This window comes from Castanea sativa, chromosome 11 (assembly GCF_040712315.1).
Source record: "Castanea sativa cultivar Marrone di Chiusa Pesio chromosome 11, ASM4071231v1".
Taxonomy (NCBI): Eukaryota; Viridiplantae; Streptophyta; class Magnoliopsida; order Fagales; family Fagaceae; genus Castanea; species Castanea sativa.
In genome coordinates, this window is record NC_134023.1 from 57,333,295 (window position 1) to 57,359,258 (window position 25,964).

The 25,964-nt window shown below is 33.8% G+C and overlaps 3 protein-coding genes across 7 annotated transcripts; all 3 read right to left on the bottom strand.

Annotated features, from left to right (window-relative positions):
* Nucleotides 1-173: 173 nt before the first annotated feature.
* On the bottom strand, nt 174-8,397 carry LOC142615422 (pentatricopeptide repeat-containing protein At1g80270, mitochondrial-like). 5 transcript variants are annotated; one of them, XR_012840753.1, is made up of 5 exons: nt 8,154-8,397; nt 7,046-7,607; nt 3,245-4,481; nt 802-882; nt 174-423 (listed from the first exon to the last, which is right to left on the bottom strand). XR_012840753.1 is itself a non-coding variant. In XM_075788172.1 (4 exons), exons 1-3 carry the CDS (start codon nt 8,186-8,188, stop codon nt 3,255-3,257), a joined length of 1,824 nt encoding a protein of 607 aa, XP_075644287.1. In that variant the 5' UTR covers nt 8,189-8,397; the 3' UTR covers nt 3,019-3,119; nt 3,245-3,254. The 5 variants fall into 5 exon arrangements, 4 of the variants coding, with proteins under 4 accessions (XP_075644287.1, XP_075644285.1, XP_075644286.1 ...); XM_075788172.1 differs by lacking the exons at nt 174-423; nt 802-882 and adding an exon at nt 3,019-3,119; XM_075788170.1 differs by lacking the exons at nt 174-423; nt 802-882 and adding an exon at nt 3,019-3,127.
* Nucleotides 8,398-12,768: 4,371 nt separating this feature from the next.
* LOC142615074 (protein MIZU-KUSSEI 1) lies at nt 12,769-13,527 on the bottom strand. Its single transcript, XM_075787763.1, has one exon. It carries the CDS (start codon nt 13,525-13,527, stop codon nt 12,769-12,771), a length of 759 nt encoding a protein of 252 aa, XP_075643878.1.
* Nucleotides 13,528-17,288: 3,761 nt separating this feature from the next.
* LOC142617116 (protein LNK3-like) lies at nt 17,289-21,773 on the bottom strand. The gene is made up of 6 exons (XM_075789814.1): nt 21,574-21,773; nt 20,375-20,713; nt 19,688-19,949; nt 18,759-18,875; nt 18,515-18,660; nt 17,289-18,054 (listed from the first exon to the last, which is right to left on the bottom strand). Exons 2-6 carry the CDS (start codon nt 20,701-20,703, stop codon nt 17,646-17,648), a joined length of 1,263 nt encoding a protein of 420 aa, XP_075645929.1. The 5' UTR covers nt 20,704-20,713; nt 21,574-21,773; the 3' UTR covers nt 17,289-17,645.
* Nucleotides 21,774-25,964: the final 4,191 nt, after the last annotated feature.

The window sequence follows — 25,964 nt, forward strand, 5'->3', positions numbered from 1 at the left end:
TCCGGTATTTAGCTATCACAAAATAACAAGCACCAATACTGTTAAGAGCATGAAGACAAACTCAAATATTGTGGGGATATTAATAAGACAGTTCTAGACACACTGCAAAAACAAAGTAGCAGCACATTTCAGATCTGGTGAGGCCATTTTTAATGAAAAAAGAAGAAGAAATATAATTTGGATAATCCAATAATAACAAAAGCCCAAATTGAGGATTTTTTACACTGAACAAGGAAATAGTTGTGTTCAAAAGACCAGGAGGTCTTCCCAGTCACTGAAATTTAATGAAATTACAATTTTCAGAACCACTATATATGATAATGGGTAATAACTCCTTTTGAAGCAACAACAAATGAGGCATCGATGGATCCACAACAGTGGAGAGATTGAACTTGTGTCATGTTGCTATTCACCTCCCATCATCTGCACAATAAATCTCAAACATTTTAAGAAAGAATTCTGCTAATACTAAATATATTATTTTTCATTATTCAAAAGAATTCGCATTTTAATTGTTTAACATCATAAAAAAGAAAGAAAAAATATGTAACAAAGTATTAAAACGAGGATATCATTAACGCATAGAAGAATGGGGGGATGGAGAAGAAAAAACCTGCATGGCAGTAGTCAAAAATAAATTTTTTACTCAAGGATCATTAATTTTATGACCTATCTTCATTATTTGAGATTTCAAGACGCGCTGAAGATTTGAATATAATCAGCCTCAAGTGCTCTAGTAGAGGAGAGGCAGTAAAATTACTCAATAGAAAACCCAAATCACCGTTAGGCAATGAATAATACCTTGAAGATATCCCCAAACACCCCTTGCAAGGGATTTCTACATCGCACTCCATAGAATTTTGCCACAATTTCATCTAGCAACTAAACCATAATATTTATGTTAGAATCAACACAAAGTTAGGCCAAAAGATATAATATTAACAGATGGCAGAGTGTAAGAAAAACTTTTTTATATGTTGTAGGAGATGTATTCTTAAACAATGAAGAAATGAGCATCAACAGCAAAAAAATTTGTTTTTTGGGTAAAATCAACAGCAAAAATTGCACACCTCATTAAATGCAGGTTGCCTTTCTATACTTGTCTTGTAACTAGCTCACAACATATTAAAAAGAGGCAAAGCATCTCTTTGCAATTTGCAGAGAGAAAATTTGGATTAATCAATGATCATTATTTTACACAGAAAGTAATGGCTAATGCAGAGAAACAAATGTTAACACTTAAGCATGCATGGCAACAATGTCTACAGTTCGAAGTAAATATGAAAGAGATAATATTTATTATAAAATAAAAAAAGGACTGGCTATATAGATTAATTCACAAGATAAATTGATATCATTTTATTTCGTTTCAGGGAGGAGAAATCATTGGAGCAAAAGTAGTACAAAGAGTTGAAGCTTCAAATGTAAAGTCACACTATCAGAAGGAAGGAGGCACTAGAAATTATGAATTTAAGCTTCACATTCAGTTATAAATTTTGGACTTGTGAATTGTGATGACCTAGTAAATATTATATTAACTTTATTTTTTCTTTATTTATTTGTTTTGTTATTCCACAAGCTAGTAGGTCGGGTCCTCACTTGAACACAAGAAAAGAAGAAAAGTTCCTGAACTTATCCCACTGTCATTATTTTATTTTTATAATTTAATAGTTGGGTGCGGGAAAATTAGAACTAGATATTTCCGTTGGAAACACAAGTGTCAACCAGTTGAGTTATAAGGCTCTTGGCTTTCTCCCACTATTCATATCTCAATTTTTAATTATTTACTTATTTATTTAAACACTTTCTATTTTTTGAGGAAGGGAGGAGGTTAAGAAAAATAATTATCACAATTGGCACAATTGAACAAAATGCCAGCCTTTGAATAACATAGCAGTCTTATTAACATACTCCAAACTGCATGGAGACCCTTGCATTGCATGTGAACTTAATCCAGCTGGCACTAAATGAATGCATCCATCCTATGTAGCTAGTACCTAAACCGTTACTTATTTTCAAAACTGTCTAACTTTGTCCCTAAACCGTTACTTATTTTCTCCTCTTTCTCACTATGAATAGGGACCAAGTTGATCAGTTTTGAAATGTCTTAAACTTGACTAACATTAACCGAAATCTCAGGAGCGTTAATTGTATTTTATCTTATTTTTTCATTTACTTTGAAGGGTTTGGTTAATATATGATATGAAATTGAAAAAACTGTCATAAAAGTTAGTTATTTTTTCATTTTCCCATAAAAAATTATCTAAAATAGTTTACTAATATATGCCCTTAAGTCATACATCGGTAAAACCGTACTTTGAATTGGAGAAAGTCTTAAAGATTCCATTTTTTGTAAATTTTAAATTATATAATATAATGACACGTTACTAAAAATCTCACAAAGGAAAAAAAATTAACTGCTTTTTGGTTAATTTCCAGAGTTCCCAAAGACAACATGTCCTATTAGAGAAGCAATATCTTCTTGGATCCAACGCTTTCATCAAAAACCTTCTTGGCACTTTAACATGCAACACAACGCTTTTTAGCAATTTGCATGCAAAACACATTCACCACCTCAATCATGCACCTACTGATTTCAAGTCATACAACAACTGCGCTTAGTCCCAAAATTGTTGGAATTAGCCGTATAGATTCTCAACAGACTAGTTAGGCGGCCACATGTTTCAAGACTACATATCATACCCAACAAAAAAGAAACTCAGTTCAGGGCCAATGTTGCCACCAGGATTGATTGTGTAGTGTGTCTCGAAGTCTTCAGATCTAACTACTCTTTTAAAATGTGCTCTCATTTACATTATTTCACTACTCTCTTGGTGCTCTGATGTTACTTCCCTTGGAAGTACAGCAGCTCCCACTGACTTGCATCACATTCAAATCATCTGTTGCCTCTCTCTTTACAGCATACCCTGATTTTCTAGTTCTACCATTGCAATACAAAGTTCATGCCAGCTTGTCCATAATCTGTCTTCTCGTTTGGATGATTATGAGAATTGAATATTAAATAAGAAGAGAAAGATGCCAGTATCAACTATCAACCACTTCTTGAAAAATTACATCAGCCATAATCAAAAACTGAGCCAGTTCCATGTACTTCCCTCCTACAAACCTTCTCACTTACACAAGTTAGACATTAAATTGTTAAAATTACTTATTACAAAAAAAAGACTTTAAAATTGTAAACTTCAGAAAAGTCAACCTTTCATCAATATAGCAAATCTAATACCTTTTTTGCTTTATCTTTCCCTGAATGCATCAACTTGTGCCAACAGTTGTGCAAATGCTTTGTTTGGGAACATGTTCTCTGCCTTCATCCTCTCTCGAAACCCATAAACAGGAGATTTAGCATTGATATACACTCGAATCAGAATCTCAAATGGCTTGAGTTGGCCAGAGTGTCTACAGTGCTTCATTCTATAAAACATTTTCTCAGTATTATGTATATCACCCAGATTTGAGTACTCTTCCATGACAGCCATGTAAGTGTTGTATAGTGGTCTCACCCTGTGCTGCTGAGCTGCCTTATGCAAAATGGAGTCAGCTTTCTCCACATCCCCAGCTCCCAAATAGATTCTCACCAGTGCATCCCAAGCCAAAGGGCCAACCCAGCACCCACTATCTCCCATCCGCTTCACAAACTCCTCCCCCTTAGTCAAAAGTTTATGGTTCAGATAAACTTTCAAGAGCGCATTGTAAGGCCTTGAAGAGAGTCTCTTCCACCTCTGAAGCATCATTTCAAAGACTGCTTCTGCCTCCTCAACTTTGCCCAATTTGCCCCATGCTTCTATAGCAGCAATGCTCTCATTCAGCGTGAGATCCAATTCACATTCCTTCCAAATTCTAGCCACCTCATCAGAGTTTCCAAGAGAAGCATAGAGAGGAAGCAATGCTCTGCGCACCTCAGTACTTTCCTTTAGCTTTCTTTCTTCAATTTCCTTCAAGACAGTCTTAGCTTTATCTTCTAAACCCCCAGATATATAATGTTTAGCCAAGACAGTTAAAACATATATGTCAGGTAGCACTCCTTCTGCCTTCATATTCTCAAACAACAGCTCCATCCCTACAAGGTCATGGGACTCCCCTTTGGCATCTAGTAAGAGCCTGTAAGTAAAGAGAGATGGCTTGATATTTTCTTCCTCCATTAACAACAAGATATCGGTTATCCTTCTCTTGTCAAGCCTCTTGTAGAGGATGATCATTTGATTGCAAGCATCAACGGTGACTGGAAATTCTAGCTCCCTCATTTTCTTGAACACTGACTCTGCTTTCTTCATGTTAGTGACAAGGACACAGCAAGTTAGGAGGGCTAGGTATACTAATTCGCCTCTGAAGTGGTTGGGAATTTTCTCAATGTACTTCTCCACCTTTTGGATACCATAAACTTTAGCAATCAAATCAAGGCGAAAAGCATAATCTTGTTCGTAAAGGTCAGGTTGTTTATTAGTCTCCAACCACTCTGAGAACTGCAAAATAAAATAGATTTTGATAAAAAGTTTGAGATGCAATCTAGCATTAATCCTGAGTCCTGACTACATAGGTCAGCTACATGAATCTTTTTCCACATATCCTGCTTTGCTTTCATTGTATTCTTACAATCAATAAGATAATATCATAATTGCAGCAGCTAAAATTAACCAAAATTTTATTTATCAAGGCTTCAGAATCCAGGGAAACATATTTTTCCATCAACTGTTTAACCACTTCTGTGATAGAACTAAGCATATTATATTTCTTGTGTCCCCCTTTTGGCTAAGCATATGTGAACCAAGGACACTATCAGTATTATATGAGAGAATTTAGTTCATCCATAAGCCGACATTTCCACCTGTCTTGAAATATTTCATCATATTTAAGCTTGGGATTATCAATGAACAGATGTCTTGGATAATCCTTTATTTTTATTTTTTGGCTTAGATAAATATAAACAGGGAACAGCAAAAAAAAAACTACCAACAATCAAGCAGAAGGGCATGAACTAACTCCAGTGGAAAACCCCTTGTACACAACCCAACTGAACTTTACATTATCAAAAACATAGGCTAATAACATAATCTTGCAAACACATGACAAAACCTGCATTTATCTCCTACCACCACTGTTTTGAAGCATTTGGACATCATATCATGACAAAGTATAAAAAATCACAAGTGCACAACCACCACAGATCATATGATCTTAATATACGGAAACAGCCAATCAATTAATCTCAATATATGTTTCACCCAAACAGGCCCACTTACATTGCATAACATCCAGAACCAGTTATTGACATGTGACCTCAACAGGGCACACAATCAGCTGCAACTATGCCTTATGGAGTGGAGGTCACTAGTTTAAATCTCCCCTTGTGTCCAAAACTTACCTATATCAAAAGGGAGGGGGGGGGGGTGTTGAGAGAAAAAGAACAAGCTATTGACATAGAATAGATTAGGAAACCTGCCCATGGATGGTTTTATGGTGGTCGAGATTTTGGGAAATTTGTGGTTTAAGGCTAGGGATTATGAGAAAAAGGGGTTTTATGCTAGTTGACTGACCTTCATTGGCCAAGAGCTTTGTAGCTCAGTGGCATTGCCTAGTCTTCTTCATTAGGAGAACCAGGGTTCAAATCTCCCCACCCCTATATCAAAAATAAAAAGGTAGGGCATTATTGGCTTATTTAAGGGCTAAAAGATTGGGAGAACTTAGGCTTATGGGTTTCGAAGCATATAAGAGAAAGGTTATAGTTTGAATGTAAAGAAAGAAGGAGAGAGGTCCAAGGAGCTTTCTTTGGCTATGAAGAGCAACAGTGCACAGAGGAGGAGGAAAAGAAGAAGAAAGGAGAGAGAAAACACACTAGGGGATCTTGCCTCAACATTAAACATTTAGCCATTGCTTAGTATGTTGAGATGATATACAGCAAGAGTAGAAATTCCCATGACTATGAATCAGTATTATTGGGGATAAAATTGATATTCCTATTCATTTATTTTATTCTATTTTATATCGCAGTACTGGAACCCTGGAAGAGAACTTTAGAACTAGTAAATGTTATCTTATCATATATAGTTTGACAACATACAATGACAACAAGCAGCCTTAGTTCCAAAATTTTAGAGTCGCCTATGGATCTTCAATAGACTAATCAAAGTCAATCACATGCATTCTTAGGAGATGCCCCAACATGTATCTACAGTGAATTCATTCATAAAAAAAGTGACTAAATTTTATGATGGCCATAAACCTACCACAACCCTCATTTTTCCAGACTTGGGTCCGTTTGCGAACAAAGTATATCACACTGATGCATAAACATGGTTTGAGTATATAAATTATTTAAATTAGATTAGTCATTATCAATGACTACCATCAACTATTATAAAATATTAAATAATATATACAATTATACATTCAACTAAATTATTTTACTAGGTACATTTACATATACAGTACATTTATAAATAAATATAAGATATAATATGATATCTGATAGTAATTAATATTATAGAATAATAAATTAATATAGGTAAAATATAACTTCTCATTTTTATTTTTTTAATGTCATTTCTTACTTATATTTTTAAATTTTGTTTATAATTATATATAATTTATATAAAATTTGGTAGGTTTACACATAAACTCAGTAGATTTGAATCCACAACCTCAAGTTTCACTTAGTTCTTTTAGAGAAGAAAATGCCCTTTGAGCTACAACTCATTGGCATTGATTAATAAAACTCCTATTGTCTGAGGAAGACATATTCCTTACCTGAGGCATCAATCAATAATATTATTAGTATTGCAATATATCTAATTTGAAGCTAGTACCTACCAAGTTGATGCTGGATAGCCTCTAGATAAACAATGACAAACATGAAAAATATGTCGTCATTTTACCTTTAAAGGTACAAAAATGTAACAGGCAAAGTACAGGCAAACATATGTGTTTCTAACTTTCAGCAAAACCATGAGACAAGAACTTAATAATTTATGTGACAAAATATGAAAAACTACATAAAAAATTTATTCAGGGAAATATCAAGAAATAGCACCTGCAATGCCTTGCCATACATCTTACACTTCCGAAGTATAACTATGATTCTAGAAATACTGAGTCTGTTCAAATCATTCCCTTCCTCAAACCACTTACCAAGAACACTAGCAACAGAGTGGCTTGAAGCATCCATTATAGCTTTACACAACTCTAAAGAAGCCTTTTTCTTGTGTGAGTCCTCACCAACCACGCCTTTCTCAGCATCAGACAAATCATCATCCAAAAACCCTGGTTCTGAAGCTAATTTTTCCCCATCTTCTTCATCCGCATTACTATCCTCAATTACATCAACTGCAGCATGCGTTTCAGCTTCTAAAACCCCACCTTCCACATCAAGGTTATCACCACTACTTCTTGCATCTGCCTCCGAATAAAGACTATGGCTACTTAGAAAGATTCCTTCAAGAATAGGTGTGTTATGAAACAACTTCACCGAAAGGAATCTAGTCAATAATAAGTAAGTAGGGTAGCATGTGCTAGCTCTGTCTCCTCTAAAATTACTTGATGTTTCCAGTTTAGCACAAAAAGCCCTTGAAGCCTCGAGGCAATACCGTTGTTTCCTAATAATAAAAGAAATAAATTCAAATAATTTAGACTGCTAAAGAAGTGAAGTTATTATAAAGCTATCACAAACAGCATAACAGGTCTTTGCTATATAAATTCAAGGCTAAAATGCTAATTGCACCCTCTAAGATTGGTAGGAATTCATTTCAAGCCTCTAACTTTACTTTCATTCAATTGAGTTCTCTCATTTTCAAATTTATTCAATTCACGCCTTCCATCCAATTCTGTTAAAACATGATGCTATAATGTGCTTGTCTTACACTCTTACTTATCCCAAAACCAACATTAATAAATAACCAAAGACTAAGAATAAGATAAAAAGGATAACAACTGCACAAAATGAGAAAATTTATCAACTTTTCTAATAGTTGGTCAAAAGATACATGTATTGGGTAGCGAAATCACATTTTAGACATATATTAAAAGAAACAACATGAACTCACTGACATATAAAATATAAAAAACCAAGAAAAAAAGAGGAAATATTCAATTTGCAGGCAAACCCATTTATTTATATATCAGACTGAGAGAGAGAGTGTTACTTGAGAGTGTAAAGGGCTCTGCGGAGTGGCCACATGATCAGGGTGGGAGATGAACCCCGGCAATCCTAGACACAGACAGGACACACCCACTAGTTACTGGTAACTGAGCTGAGTCTAAAACCCTGTACTTAATTTTCTCTGCAGACTTAAACCCACTTTTTTTTTTTTTTCATTTTCTTTTAAAGGATGAAAAGCTGAGAATTGTGCTGATTGGGACCAAATATCATCTGGGTCAAGCTCGATTCATGAGAATGTGATTCACAACTTGGAGCCAGAAAGTGTTGGACATGGCCCACTCAGTTGGTTCAGCTATGAGAAAAGGTATTGTGTGGCTTGGCATAAGAGGCTTATTTAGGCCCAATTTAAGACAAAGCTGGGCTGGATTTGCTTAGCTTGATGAAATCTTGGGCTTGAAAAGTAAAGGCCTCTATTCTTCTTGATTAGTTAAACCCATTATACATTCAAATACTTATTCCACAGTTAATCGGTAAGTTGTTATTGATTTTTATTGATCATGCATATAGAATTATATTGATTACATTTTTTTTTCTCTTATATATATAGACCAAATGTTAGTACACAACTATTTTTTATAATTCTTTTTTTACAACATAATAAGATGACAAGTTATAATTGAAGTAATATTTGTTTTATATGAATCTATCATACACAATAGACGGTCTTAAAAAGTTGGGATATTTATTTAGGATCAATTTTTTAGTTGATTGTCTAATTAGAGTAAATTGCTTTTTGAATGAGATGAGCTTCATTTGATAAAGCTTGTTGATGGAAATAGCTCTTCTAGGCTAAACCTCAATATGGTAGGTAAGATACATAAATTTTGGCTTGAAATTCACACCCACCATCTCACAATTTGTAATCATGCGCTCCAATCCTCAGATTTGTGACCCCTATAAATGCCATAGCTCCCATAGCACCATGATCAAGGATAATAGGAGGGAATCAAGGAGGGAGTGTTCAGAACAACTCCTATATAAATCTTAAGTCATACACTCTCCAAGAATAGTGAATACACTTTACAATTTTCTATTTTCTTCTGTGAATTTTGACTTGAGTATTGGGGGAGATTAGACAAAGATTACACTGGTGCTTCTGACAGAGTGTTTACATCTTGCGAGTCTTTCAAAGCTCTTTGTTTGGACAAGTGGCTTACTAAGATTTCCAACATCACCACTTATCATTGTTATATAAGAAACTTGAGATTGATATTCTCCGCACTCACCTAAATTGCAAGTGACCTATGCTTAGTGGTAATTTTAGTGTTAAATTATCAATTTTTTTTAAAGTTTAAACTATTGGAATACGGTAAATTTAATCATTTAACTATATACTTCTAAAAATTTAATTATTTAACTATATACTTCTAATACTGCCCCTCACGTGTGAGTAGTTGTGGAAATTTATAGAGGAGATAAAATGGAGAAGACAATGATCGAACTCAAAATCTCATGCTCTAATACCATATTAAATTACTGATTCTTCTAAAAGTTTAAGCTATTGGGATATAATAAATTTAATCATTTAACTACATATTTCTAATACTTAGTCATCAATGTTTCAACAAAAAAAAAATTAAGAAAAGGAAATTCTCTTGCGGCTGTAATCTTTTGATATATATTTTGCGTGCAATTACTAATTTGGTATCAAAAGTCTTAACAATAGTTTTGACACTCAATTTCAAGGTTAAGAATTTATTTGTTAGATTTGACCGTGTATATAATTTTGCATCATTTAAATTTTTAAATGATATGACACTTGATATACCTTTAGTTTTCTAATATATTCGAGTTGGTGATGCCAAAAAAGATTCAAGTTTCCAAAAACTTTATATCTCAATTAGCACTTCTTAACCTTTTCAAACGAAATATCCAAAGGTCAAAACTCTAGTCTCCAACTATCTAATTATGTAAAAAAATTTAACTGTCAAATCCTATATCGCGATCGGTACTAGATATTATTGTTTATCACTACTTTTTGCCTAATTAAAGTGGTATACTTCTAATTAAAGCAAGGCCAACTTTGTGTGTTACTTCGTAGTTATCGCGAATAAATAACTTCTAAATAAGTTCAATTTTCAGGGATTCAAAGTTTTGACATTGTTTTATATACTATTCGTGCTTGTATACACGTTCGTCTCTATCTTTTTCTAATCAATTTCTTATAACTGAGACTGTACGTGTGGTATAATTTTATAAGTTAGTTTCTCATAAAGTTAGATTTGAAGTCAAATCATCTACATTAATTTCTGCTAATTTTTGGTTATTTAATTACCAGTAGGCCAAAACAGATTCACATCAGCCTCAGGGATTAGACCAATTTAGCTTTAAAATACTCACTCTTTTTTTCTTTTCTTTTTTGTTAGTTTAACTAATCTACTATTTACAGACAATTACATTAGCGTCAATACTTTATTACTATTCTATTTTAATATTATTTTCTTTCTCCTCAATTATATATTTTTAACCCATCTTTTCCAAGGAGTGAATAAAATAAGATTTTTATTTGGTGTATTGAGTGAACAGTGCTCCATAGAGGTCACTATTTGTTGTTAAGTTTGGGGGGACAAAATGAAGAGGCTGATGCGTGCAAGTTTTGGGTGAGTTTAGGTTTTTTTTTTTTTTTTTCACTAAATACGTATAAGTTAAATTGATGAGAATTAATGCTCTTAATTATATTTTGAATTCATAGCGTTGGCTATACAAATATACAATATTAATTTTGAATCATCAACAAAAAATGAGGCTGATGCGTGCAAGTTTTGGGTGAGTTTAGGGTTTTTTTTTTAACTAAATGTTGTATGTATTAGTTAAATTGATGAGAAAAAGAAATAGTTATATTTTGAATTGACAGCGTTAGCTATACAAATATACAATATTAATTTTGAATCATCAACCAAAAAATTGCACCTTTTTTTTTCAAAATAGCTAAGGTGACATGTCATAACTAATATATAATACAAATGACGTTAAACTGTTAATAATGAGCTTATGTGAAAGGAATGTTGAATCAACCATAATTTCTTAAGTAAAAAGTTATGAAAAAAATTGTAACTAACATTTTTATAATTTTTGCTAAGAGCATTGTAGTTCAACTAGTTGACACTTCTTAGTATTTTCAACAGAGACATTTATGGTTGAAATTTCTCAACTACATCCATAGATGTATTGAGGTCACTATTTGTTGTTAAGTTTTGGGGGACAAAATGATGGGGCTGATTTGTGGAAGTTTTGGGCAAGTTTAGCTTCTTCTTTTTAACTAAATGTTGTACGTTTTAGTTAAACTGACTAAAACTGATGGGAATGCTTTTAGTTATATTTTGAATTCATAGCATTAACTATACAAATATACTATATGAATTTTGAATCATCAAAAAACTTGCACCTTTTTTTTTCCTGAATAGCTAAGGTAACATGTCATAACTAATATATAACACAATGATGTTAAATGGTTAATAACGAGCTTATGTGAAAAGAATGTTGAATCAACCATAATTTCTTAAGTAACAAGTTATGAAAAAAAAATTGTAACTAACATTTTTAGAATTTTTGCTAAGAGCATTGTAACTCACTTAGTTGACTCTTCTTAATATCTCCAACAGAGACATTTATGGTAGAAATTTCTCAACTACAACTATCAAATTATCTATAAAAAAAAGAAAAAAAAAAGTAGTAGGATTTAATTTTGGTTAAAAAGAATGATTAAGAGCTAGCGCACATTTTCTTACCCCAAAATTAATCCCCTATCATCCCATTGTTCATCCTCCTAGTCCTAGACCATAAGTAAAACTGTTATACGGTTATCAGCAATAGATGATGCATACAACTGTATTTTGGAGCAAGAACTAAAAGGCAAATATCACAAGAAAAACAAACAATTGCAATTATTATATACTCTACATTTTTTTTTTCTTTACATTCATTATAATAGTTGGACAACACAGATTTTGATCAATTCCATTTACTTTGAAATGAAAGAATATCTATTTTATGGTAAAGATTTTTTTTTCCATGAATATAACAGTATATATAATGCTATAGTACTTAAGATCACATAGCACCAAATAAAGAACAGTAACTTATTTTAAATAGCAGAGAACATTATTTACACCTTTAGATTTGTTAAAAAGTTAATCTTCACTATGAAATTGCTTGTCTCTTATCAAGAAAAACAAATGGAAATAAACCTAATATAGACAATATGGATTACATGCACAAACTTGTTCTTGTTCATTTCCAGAATTCCAAAGAGACAACATTTCAATCTCTTCATGACAATTTCAAACCCTTATTGCATAGTCACAAAATGTTCCCTTAACCCTTTTTCCTTCCTTCCAATTAGAGAGGCAACAACATCTTCTTGGCTCCAATGCTCTCATCCACAACATCTCTTCTTGCATGTATCCATGGTCACATGGTCATAGATCTCCCAAACCCATTAGCATTTGCATGAGAAAAAGTCACTTTTTCCATGCTAAACACATTCACCTTAACCATGCACCTACCAAGTACCAACTCCATATCATACAACGACTACGCCTTAGTCTCAAAAGTTTTTGAGCCAATAGATTCTCAACAGACTAGATAGAAGCTTCATGTTATATTCTAACGAAGAAGATACTCAATTCAGGGCCATTGTTGCCATCAGGATTCATCATATAGTATGTCTCGGAGTCTTTCGATCCAACAACACGTTCAAAATGCGCTCTCATGTACATCAAATCACCATTCTCTTGTTGATCCGAAGTTACTTCACTTGGAAGAACCCCAGCTCCCATTGACACTGCATGCAGCATTTGCATCACATTCAAATCATCATCTGTTGCCTCTCTCTTCACAGCATACCCTGATTTTCTCCCATTGCAATACAAGCTCCATATGGGCTCGTCGATAATCTTGGTCTTCTCATTCGGGTGCTTCTCACATTCAAGTGCAACCCTTACAAGCCCCATTCCCATGTCCTGTAAAAGCTTCCCTGTAGGAATTGCAAGCTCAAGAAGAAGAACAGGCAAACACCTAGAGTTTTCTTGGATGGCAAGGTTCACCCTAGCCTTACGAAACCCGAAAAGGGTCCCTGTCATGCGTGTCCCTCCGTGAACGTGCCCGTCGTTGGACCGGCCACCGTGTAGAGAGACGGGCATTTTGCACGACGGGATGTTTATTATTGGAAATGACCGGAAAACTGATCGGAAACGCCTGAAAAGCAGGTTAGATTTTGAAGGGTGGTTCTTTTTATTATGTGATGGTTGGAGGGAGATAGGCTGCCGGATATATGTAGGTGGGGGCTTGCCCTCTACGGCTGCTGGTGGCGGTGGTGGCGGTGGTAGTGATGGCGCTTGTGGCTTTGACACCGCCATATATGCCTAATGTGTTTGATTAATTGCCGGAGCTTTGGTGATTGTAGCAAAAGGATGGATAAATGGTCTAAAATGAGAGGTGTTTGTTGTTGGTGTAGTTGTAGGGATATGGTGTATATGAAGAGGAAGTAGTTGTGGTATGCACGTTGATTATAGTCATGGTGGTTTTTATATTTATTAAAGTGGGAAATTTTTGTGACAAAACATATAAATTTTTGGTTTAGTACTGACTTATGGTTAGGCTGTACTCTAGCTATAGTTAGCTAAAGATAGGTAAGTGAAAAAGATGTGGTTGCAAATTAGTTTATGTTCTAAGTTTTTAATGTCTTTTTTAGCTACTTTGAGAGTATAGTCTTGTATATATAGAAAGCCATTTTAATATGTACAGCTTGAGAATTCTCTGTTGCTTGTCATGGTTGAGTTGTTACCCAAAATTTTAAATGCTTTAAAAGTAAGTTCAAATATACTGTCCTGCTTTTGCTTTTCTTATAGATTTTTGTAGTTTTTTTTAGCTACTTGAGAGGCTTTTCTTATAGCCTTGTTCATACAGAGGTCCATTTTGATATGTACAGCTTGAGAAACAGTGTTGCATCTCATAATTGAGTTGTTACCCAAAATTCTGATGCGTAAAAAGAAAGTTGAAATATACTGACCTGCTTTTTTACTTTTTTTTTTTTTTTTTTTTATAACATTTTTGTTTTAAAAATAATTTGATAGTTATAATAAGAACGAAGGATTTTGACCACGTTTTCATTGAAAATGTCAAGAATTAAGTCATAAGATTCTTAACATTTTCAAGATACTTACCATACTTAATCTGCAATATTAATTATGGACATGACAATTTAGGTTGATTTGAAAGATTCTAGCCTCCCTTGAGTTGACATTTTTGAGTCTGATACTTGAGAAGAATCTAATTTTTTTATAGCTAATTAGGTCAATGTTATCAAATTAAGTAGGTTGATATATTGTGCCCGTTGTGAGCTGCTACGTCTGCCATTGTGCCGCCGGCAGAGTGTTTTGTTTGTGGAGAGGCACTAAAACCTGTCCCCAAACAAAAGTCAAGCTTCAGCTACAGGCTACAGGTGGGGTCTCATGGTCCTAAGCTCCTAGCATTAGCATAGAAGAAACAAACAGAGGTGGATTTTTCATTTCCAATTATTATTTTTTATTTATATTTATCTAAGATAGAATAAAATCCATGGCCCATGGGATGGGATATTCTCATAGATATTAGTTCAAGTTACAAGCAGATCAAAGGCACTATAAGAGATTCTTGAGTAGTTCCACAAAAAAGAAAAAAGAAAAAGAAGAAGCTAATAAAAGATTTTGTTCAAACCAAAACATTAATTAATTTCTTTTTTTGTGTTGGGTGCGTTCAATCACAAATTTCTTGACATTCTTGTTTTTGACTAAACAAACTTTATCAAATGAGTTAACTTAATCCACCATTTTATATTAATTGTTACAAACAAAATACTTAACAAGTGAATACACATGTTACACTTAGTAGCACCATAAATATCCACAGTTCTAACATTAGTAATAAAAAATTTAGTTACCTCTTAATGCAGCTAGAGATAACATATAGGCGTGACTTATGACAATTGTTATCTATCTTAATATAAGAAAATTATTAGGTACTTCCGAAGTATCATAAATGCGTATTCATTCCTCTTACATAAATAGTGGGTCCTACTATGAATTTAATTAGTAGGATCTACCATTCATGTGAAAGAAGGAAGTACGTATTTATAGTACTCCGGAAGCACACAATATTTTTTCCTTAATATATGGTCTATGTTGTGTTACATAATAATTACTCGTTTGCATTATTTTCATTCCAAATTTATAATTGAATCACTGCAATGGTGCATACTCAAAATAGATGTCACATTAAACAGTGGGATTTCATTTCCCTTTTGAGCACTTTGACATAGTATGAACCTACTGATGACTTTTCACAAGGAGAACTTACTAATGCTATAATTGCTATTATTGATAAGGAATAATTATAGTAAACACACCTGTGATATGACCTGTTTTTACTTTGTCAACCGTAATTCAATCATTTATACTTTGCCCACCTGAACTTCAATCCGTTACCCACCTCTGTTAAAATCAGGGGTAAAAATGTATTTTATCTTCACTTTTATGTTTCTCTCCTCTAAAAACAAAAAATAACAGAAAAAACTCAAACAAACAAGATCAAAGAGAGGGTTTTGTAGAGAAACAAGATGTGTATCAAAACAAGATATTTGGTTCATCATTTCTCTATATCACTCGCATCTCTTTCTCAATCTCTGATTTCTCTCTCTCTCTCTCTCACTCATCCCTTCTTCCCACAACCCATTTCAAATTTTTATATCCCAACCTTTCAATCAAACCCCTTTATCAAACCAAAACTTAATTTATAATCCAACACAAAGAAAACCACCATTAACAAACCCCCAAAACCAGGGTTAGGTCGAGACGCAGAGGGCAGAAGAACCACCGTGGAGTGGTGGTGGTTGATGATTGGAGATGGATGACCTTGGAAGTTCGAGGGAGGCTCTTCCTGAGAGGGTTTCAGAGATTAGAGAGAGGGAGCTCGGGTTTGGAGAGGGCTTGGTGAGGGTCTGATGAGGCGAGGTTGCTTGAGGTGGCGACGTTGATGTGAGGGGGTGAACTTGAGAGGGGCAGCCATGGAGTTAGTTTGAGAGAGTTTTAGAGATGAGAGAATAGGGGTTTAGAGAGAGCTCAGACTGAGAGCTTAGAGAGACTGAGCTCGGGTTTAGAGTGAGAGAGGGCTCGGTGAGATTTATTATGGGAGCTTGAAGGGTCGGCCATGGAGGTCTGATGGAGGAGCTCGCCACTGAGGTGGCGTCGATGATTGAGAGAAACGACACCAAACCCATGGCTGATCTACCATGATCCAAACCCATGACTGGATTTTTCTATATCTCACACTTTAGTTGTTGGCTTATCTCTATCTCACTCTCTCTTTGTTTGTTGGTTGTTTTGAGATGTTGGTCTTTTGGTAAGATTTGGTTCAAAATTTTGAGTTGTTGTAAATTGTTGATATTGTCATAGATTAAAAATAATTTCATTGAGCCATTTGATTGGTATGTTGTCCCTCCACTTTGTTCTCATTGAAATTCAATGAAAAACCCTAGCTTTTTTATTCTTATTATATTTGTTTTTGCCTAAAGATGTGTTTTTCTAACGGCAAACGAGAAAGTGGGATACGGAACTAACCTCAAGTGAGCAAAGTGTAAATAATTAAACCACGAGTAAGCGAAGTGAAAACGAGTTATACCACAAGTAGGTTTAATGTAATTATCCCTATTGATAAACTTTGCAGTTATAGGTGTTAAAATAGAGATCATTAAAACAATATCAGTATAATCAACCTTCATCCTCCACACACAAAGTTATGGGAAACACTTCAACAATGTGCCAGTTACAATCACAGATCAAATTACTAGTAGCCTTGCAGATAAAAATGCTCATTTGCATAAAACCAGGCTTCGAAAATTTCCTATGCCCAGTGAAGCTAATGAAGCCTCAAGCTGCTTTGCCATGTGATGTCAAATTGAAGGCCGGTAGAGCAAGGTTCAGGTTGTGTTTCCCCCTTTTTTTTCTAACCTGAAGTAAAGGTCAATTTTATAGCTATTCAAAACCAGGTTTTAACTAGCTATTGCTTTCTTTCCAGAAAATTTTTGGATAATTCGCCCAATATGGCACAAACAAGAATATTAATAACTCATCATACACACATACCAAATATTATCAACTTATCATACACATACCATACTTACTAATGCTTACCCACAATCCAAAAAAGAAGAAAAAGAAAGCAAATAAACGTTTGTCCGAGTTATTCAAATTACCATTCATTTGAACTCTGATCAAAACTGAACTCATTTGACTACTACTTTCTATTTTATAAGTATATTTGGAAAAGGTCAGAAGAGGGCTATCCTGCATGCTAACTACCAGCATATATAATAACTAAACGGGGTATATATACATGCATATAGTAATGCTCAACTCAGCCGATTGTTTCATGGTCTCTTGGAAGATAAAGCTTTCATGGATCCTCCCTTCATGACAATCTTCAGATGGCCTTTCATCCATCATATCACAGAACCAAAGTCCAGTACAAAAGACTTCCTCTTCTCTGCAGGATTTCTGTAGTTCACATTTACTTTTTCAGTGTTCTTTTTATGATTTGTTTCCCGTGGATCTATTTGAAAAAGGGTCGGGACTTCTGCATCCCCAGCTAAAATTTGTTGGTCCGGAAAATGATGGATTTTGGGTTGATTCGAGCTGTAGTTTTGTGGCCCAGTTGCTCTCATGACTTCTTGCTTGGAGTTTACTGGTGGTTGGGTGTCTCCAGATACTCCTTCGTTCGAGCTAACTGATGCTGCGCTGGAAAATTCTCTTACTTCTCTTACACTAGCGTCTGTTTTATTGAACATGAGATTTGCAATGGCTCGATCAATGGTATTGGTCTCCGACTCCACTGCTTTCTTACTTTCAGACCTGAATATGAAAGAGATGTTTTTTATCAAGAGAGCTACTGCAAATGCATCCAAGACAAGGACACAGAAAAAAATCATATAATTGGATGAAGAACACTCGTTACCCAAAACAGGACCTAACAACCACATATGCTGATATATCTGCAATATTGCATAGATACACTAACAGAAGATTCCTAATAACATGGTTGATTGTAAATGCCACTAGAAATTTAAACCTAAATGAGAGTTGGATTCTTTCATTTGTTACTTGTATTGGTAGAATTGGATTCTTTCAACTGTTCAGAAATCAAAGGAAAATCATGAAATGAGATTAGTCCTACTGACACTACCAATGCCTGTGGCTTGTAATTTGACTGTTGGAACATCAACAACACCAAGTAGCTTAAATGGAAATCCTAAAACAACTTCAACATAATGATAGAGAAATACACCAAAAATACAGAGAAATTATCGCGCACCTCATTGTTACATCTTGAGTTGTCAATGGAGGGGACTTTTCCATCACAAGGTATCCATCATCGCTAAGTGTTTCCATGTGGGGTTTTGAGTTCTTTGCAAGGCGGTACAAGGCATCCCGAAAGCAAATCCGGGTCTTCTCTGGCAACTAAATTACATTGAAAGAGAGAAATTCTGATAAGAAAAAAAAACATTTCCCGAAGTGATGCAGTTAAAAAAAAGCTTTTGAGCTCTTAGTTACTTCACCTGTTCCATCACCAGTTCAAGCTCATGCAATACAGATTCTTCAAGTGATGTATCCTGACCCAAAGTCCCATCCATTTCATTTTGCTCAGAAGAGACCATGTCCTTTCCATATGATTCCTTAGAAAGAAAATTAACTTGATTAGATAATCTTGTGTGTCTAAAAACAGGTACTAAAAGATAAACATTGCAGTAAAAGTAGACGAGATAATGATGGATAGAACAAATTTTCTCTCTCTCACGCAGGCACACGCACACACTCTTTCTGCAGTTCAATAGTGCCATGCACTCTATAAAAGAAACCTAATACATCACCCTGCTTACATGAAACCCAGCAGAACTACTCAAATTTGTGTCAAATATTTTCCGCTAAAATAATGGGAACACTGTAACATAATGCCCAGCAACGATTTTAACATTTGTGGCAACATGAATCCTTAAACCAGTATATGATATAACAAAATCAAGAGATGTTTAAATGTATATGTTCATTTTCACTCAACCAACCACCTGATAATCAAGATCTTGAAAGTAGGCACTAATAAAAATTTATAGCCAAAAAAAATCATAAAAAATAAGAATGAGCCTCTCAATTCAACCATGAACCAAGTAATAGCAAGAATCTTTAACCATAAAAATAGGGTCGTTGATGTTTGAAGCACAAGACAGTTCATATAATAAAAGGGTTGAAACCAATGCAATCTTGAAAATAGTATTTTCCAGTTAATGGGTAAAAAAGTGAACTTTCATGTATCCAAAATCAGCATACCTCAGAAATAACAGCAGTCCATGCCAAGAACCAGACCACTTGATAGTACCAACCATTCAAAAAATACATTCTATATTAATCAGGCTGGTCCAGATTTTGTAATCACTAATGGTAACTAAAAACTTAGCACTTCACAAGTAAAAAGCATATAGAACAATCTAACCTTTTCTCTTGGGCAATCTAGTTGTTCTGTGTTGCATGGAATAAACTGCACAGCGGTAACATCTCCATTATCCCACCCCATTGGTGGAGAAAAGGCATGTCTTTTGAGATACTTTGAGCTTCCCATGATATTTTCTGCATCACTTGAGATACTTTGTGAATCTAGATTGTCAATGGCCATCATGCCATAGTCAGATTCAGGAGAAAAGTAAAATGATTCATCTAGATTTTCTGTCTCTGGCAGATCTTCAAGTAAGGAACTCCTGCATTAAGGGAAAACCAAAGAATGTGATGTCTAAAAACAAAGAGAACATCATTTAAATACAACAGACATGCAGGGCTTTGGACATCCCATGGATATTGAATGGCTCTATTGCATTTCAAATGGCACATAGTATATAAATATATCTATTAAAATAGAACCATCAAAGAGTATTGGATCCCTCGCCACAACTGATGCAAAATCAGTTAAGAAGCTTATGTTTTTCAAATTTTAAGTCATATTTTGATGGTGTAATGGTTTGAAATGGCCCCAATCGTGAGGATGTCTATGAAGTACACAAAATAAAGCACAATGGAGCGATTCAAATGCCAGTGATTATTATGTCAAGTTAAAGTTGTTGAGAAGCTTAATCACTTCCTACATGCAGTAATTCAAGTATCTTAGTCCCAGAGGTTACGCTTGTACAAGAAAATGTCATTCATTTGTTCGAATCCCGCTAAGTCATTGAGCTGGCAGTCAGGCAGGTCACGCGAATGTGTTCTCCAATTAAAACACTCCTCTGACAATCCTTCACACATGCTTGAACCACAGGACTGATCTTTTTCACCATTGAAGTTAACTTCTTGTTGGGTAGAATTTTCATCCATGTCAAAGCATTTGTAAGGTGACCTGAAACTTTCAGATGCACTTATCCCCCATTTTGACCAGCTTTCTGGTGATGGAAGCCTATCTGGTAATTCTTGATCTTTGGGAACAGCAAGATCATCAAATCCACTCCCAAGATACCACTCCATGAGATATGATCTGACAATAAAAGCAATAGAAAATTGTAAAAAGGAGCGTAAGATAAAATAGACAAAGCAATCAGCAATGTTATCATATTCTCAATCAATGACAGATGAAATTATCATTACAGAAAAAAGTGACCTTTTTTTTTCCTTAAGTAAGAAACAGAATATACAAGACTTAATACCTCGTAACAATTACAAGTCCTTAGTTTAGTGGCCATCAAACAGATCCATAAGAAAGAATTGTTATCAGAAACTCTTATCTTTTTCTCTCTTTTTTGTCAGTTAGTAAACTATGTAAAATCAACTAAGACTTAGTTCAACTACTAGCAGGGAAAAATCTAGAAAATGAGTCTAGATTTTAAACCAATTTCCAGATTTAGATAGAACAAGAAGATATATATGAACTATATATCAGCAGAAAATCATATTTCTCCCCCAGATTTCCTAGATCTTCAACAAAACAAGAAGAAACAAATACCAGATTTTAATTTATGCTTTCAGTTTGTTTATTTTCAGACCCAAATATATATATAGCTTACTTCCACTCAAGTCAACCAAGCATTCGTAAGTGACTCAGCTGAGTAAAGTTTCAAAAATAACCCATTACCAGATGATAAGCCTAAATCTAAATTTGGAGGCTTAATTTCTTTTTCTTTCTTTTTTCTTTCCCTACCTTTTCTCACCAACCAAACAAAAAGGAAAATCATATCACTTTAAGAAGCAGCAATTTTTTACAAAAATCCACAGCCATATAAAAACCACAGCTTCTCAAAAGGACCAAAACTCTGCTAAAAGCAATAATATCATGGTACAAGACTCACAAAACCACATTAAACTACACACAAATAATAAGAGTTGAAGAAAAGCACACACCTTGTGAGGTTAGTTGAGAAAACAAGGAAGACCCAGTTCTTGATTCAGCTAAAGAAATAGACCCAGATGAAGAAAACTTATGGAAGTGAGTGAAAACTTTAGATGGGTTTTTTTTCTTTGGGGTTGAGAGCTTAACACAGTGTCAGCTAAGAAAGCAGAGCAAACAAAAAATACACAGAGGTGGCTTTGTGGTTTTGGGTGGACAAAGAAGTGTTATTTTATTGTTCTAATAGGGTCAAAGAAAGTGGTTTGTGGCTGATAAGTGAGGCTGAGAATTCGTGGCTGAGAGGTCTCCATCTAAAACTGCAACCCCATTGGTCCACGTGGAAAATCTGGTCCCACTGCACAGATTTTGATTTGGTCATGTGGTGCTGTGAGCCTGTGCCAAAGTGAGTTGGCGAGTTGCAATATAAAAAGACTCTGATTGCCCTAAAATGCCCTTTGCTTTGTATTCTATTGAACCCCTAGTTGCACCTAAAGTCATGTGTGGCTGTTTTGCTCATTTTGCGTTGATGTGACACCTTGTGGTTGAGATGGGTACACGTGGCAGATTCTCAGTGCATGATCTGATATTGTTTAGACGTGGCATGATTAGGTGGAGTGTAGGACACGTGGCGTTACGTGAAGGAATGGAAGACAGTGAGGTGGTTAGGCACATGTGAAGGGCATAATTGGAAAAACGAAAAGGTGTTGCTTTATGTTCTGGATTTTATCTTTTTCCACCCAAAAAAAAAAAAAAAGAGTTAAAGGCTTTTATTATATAACTTTATACATAGGATAGGAGTATGAGTTAAGAAAGAGTAGGGTCTTGACTTGACAACTGTGAGGCTGTCATAGACAAAGGTTATGAGAAGAGGAGGGCCACAAGATTTATGATACGATAGTACCCACACCCACACAGCATCATATGCTATGTGGGAATTTTATTCTTATCCAAACAACAACTGCATGTCTTGGCAAAGTATCACCACCTAATTAAGAGTTTTTGATTATCACTAATTGGGAAAGTATCTAATGATAACTATATTAGATTATCATAATATTATACACCCCTAGTAGAGTATTAGGGTGGTGGGTCCATTCGTCAGGTGTGTGTTGGTTAGATTCAATTTATTACACTATGGACCTTTGAGGTTGTCGTAGTGTATCGCAAGTAAGAAGTTAAATAGCCATTATGAGTTACTGTTACAATGGAGAGGAAGTTTTGATCTATATCAATAAAGTTTTTTTGTCATCAAATAAGAGTACAAGTTTAAATTTCGTCTATACTAAAAAAATTAATTAGTATCTTAATTTAATGATAAAAAATTATTATTAAAAGTGGACATCATATATTGAAACTATCTTTAAAAAAAATATTAACTAAAGAATTTGAAAAAAAATACATTTTTTATTAGTTTACATGTATAAATCCATTGTGATTGTCTATGTTTTTCTTGGTATATGTACACAATTTGACTTTACTTAAAAAAATGTATTAAAAATTACTTAATAAAATATTAAATGTACCTTAATTTGTATCATTTAGATACTCTAAATGTGACATATAACTAGGTCTAAGTAGATGAAAGTAAGTTATAATTGAATTTTTTTTATTTGATTAGTATTTTTACTTTTTTATAATTCGATAGTCATACCCATAGAAAGAGAAGATTTTAACCATAATTGTCCTCCTCATGAAGGATAGTAAATAATGACACTAAAGTTACAAAGCCTTTAGAGAGTAGTGTTATTTTATCTCATTTAGTTATGCCCATGATCCTAAAACTTTGTTCAAAACAGTGAGGATTTGTGGGAAATGACACAACTAATGTGAAAAATGTAATATACATATGTAAGGTAACGACTAACGATCATATATTTTTCATATAGTAATTTATACAAATATATAGATAGATGAGGCCTAGCATTGCAATAATCTTTGAATAAGATAAGAACAGTTGAATGGACATGGAATAAATCATTAAACTGTCACTTTTTTCTTCTTTTTTTTCGTAAGTTCATATGACTTATTTTCACTGATTATCTTTTGAGTAGTCCAAGGGAGAATGGGACCCAAAGTTGGAGAGTCTTGCTTAGAAAAGACAAACAGTCTACGTTGGGCTGGCCCATTTGGGTTTTTCTTGGGCGTGAGGTTGATTATATTTCAGTCGGCAAACTTTTTCACTCGTACCATTCTCATTCAGTCCTTTCTTTACCGGGGTTTGTCACTTACTTGATAGAAATCTCGAGTCGGCAAGTTTTTACTGATTCTCATATTAACTAATTTATCAACTATATAAATTGAGAATATAAATTAATTTAAAGCTAAATAATAGTTAAGTTGACAAGTTATTACTGATTCTCATATAGGCTTATTATTAACATAGTTTTTTATCTACTAATAATAATTTATCTTCTCAATAATTGTAAAATTTTTTGTGTTTTTAAACTTACTGATTGGATGGTATGTTCTTCCCTTTAGTCTAATATTCAACAATGTGTCATATCTTCTAATATTGACTAAAGAGATAATCAAGAATTTTCCTCAATAAGAAATATGCCATATGTTAATGAAAAGATCAAAGTTTGAGTCCAGTGCACTAGACCCATTATAATGGTGACATGTGGATAAAAGCAAACACGTGTCACTATCTCAATAGCTTTAGTGTACTAAAGCATTTTTTTTAGTAAACAGTAATACTTATTAGAACACACATGAAAATAATAATACTAATGTTTTAAACCGGGTTTATAATACATTATATAACCAAAGTACAACTACAAAATGACCTAACCTTTGTAGTTGTAGACTGAGATTATAAACAACGGACGCTAGACATACATAACCAATGTGAGATGAACATCTCTAATTTTTTTTAGTAAAAAGTAATACTTATTAGAACACACAAAAAAATAGTAATACTAGTGTTTTAAAGTATTGAACCCAAGCGAAATTCTAATAAAAATTGGAAACATCTTCTACCTTAAAATTTTAGTGAACTACTAAGATAGAGAGAGAAAATCAATACTCTTTTGCTTTCCTTTTATTTTATTTTTCTTTTCAATAATCGGTGAACCACCTTCATTTGCTAATGCATTTAGCATCCCCATATATATATATATATATATATATATATATATATATATATATATATATATATATTGCCTAAAATGTGAGATAAAAAGTAATTTTAATTGAATAACTTAGAGTGGTTTGGATAGCAACGCGTTTGCAGTGCTATCCGTGTCTGCGTTTTCTTGGGTGGTCCTGTGCACTGTTCACGGGGCCCACAAGTACTTCTTTCAACAAATATAACATCTAACTTGGGTTCTACGACACTATTCACACATTTAAAAATGATTTTGCTACAGTGTTTTCAATTTTTAAAATTAAGCGGTATCTAAATAGACTCTTAGTTTTTATTAGAGCTAATTTATTTACTCTCTTTTGGCTAAAATGTGATAAAATAATGACTTTAACCCAATAAGCTAGGGATGCCAAAAGCTTCAGATCCATTACTATTTACAGCACACAATAACTTCCACATTTTTTTTCCAACTACTCCATTAATGTAATAAATTATGATTGAAGTAAAATACTAAAATCACCTTATATGAACTCACTATTAACATCAATTTTATCAATATTAATCACAAATTACCAACTCAACAATTGTAAATAAATTTTATATTGATAGAATTATTTATATAAGGGAACTTCTCAGTTCTCACAACTTCTCATTGCTTTTTTTTTTTTTGAGAACACAACTTCTCATTGCTAAAAACAAACTGTAAATTCTAAATTAATTAGCAAAAAAATAAAATAGCACAACACGGTTTATGAGTTATGACCACCCATTGCCTTACAAGGCCCAAAAATCTTGGAAGCCCAAACTCATGATGATCCAGAAAATACACCCTCCCACACGGGCCTTCTAGAGTCTTTCAAATCCCTTCTGGACTCTACCAATTCCCAGTTTCCCACAGAACAGTTTCCACCTGGCTGCTGCCCTATTATATTTTCCGGCAAAATCTTTTCCTGAGAAACAAACAAGCTGGTAGGATAGAACATCCCACTTCTTAATATTAAATTATATTTGTTTAATAGCAAAAATAATTGTTTTAAAATAATTATTAAAAATTATTTTAGAAGAATATTAAAGTCTAACCATTAATAATATATACATGTATCTACTGTTTACCTTGATAATATAAAAATAGAATTAAAAAACTATGCTATGTATTTTTTTTTTTTACTAATCAATATTAACATTCACATAGGTAGACGTTCAAAAAAAAAAAAACAAGAAAACAAGAAAACTTATTTGATTTTTATCATTTACACTATATTTTAATTTGGGGTCAATAATATTTCAATTGTGTTAATTTGGTTCTTAACCTTGCAATAC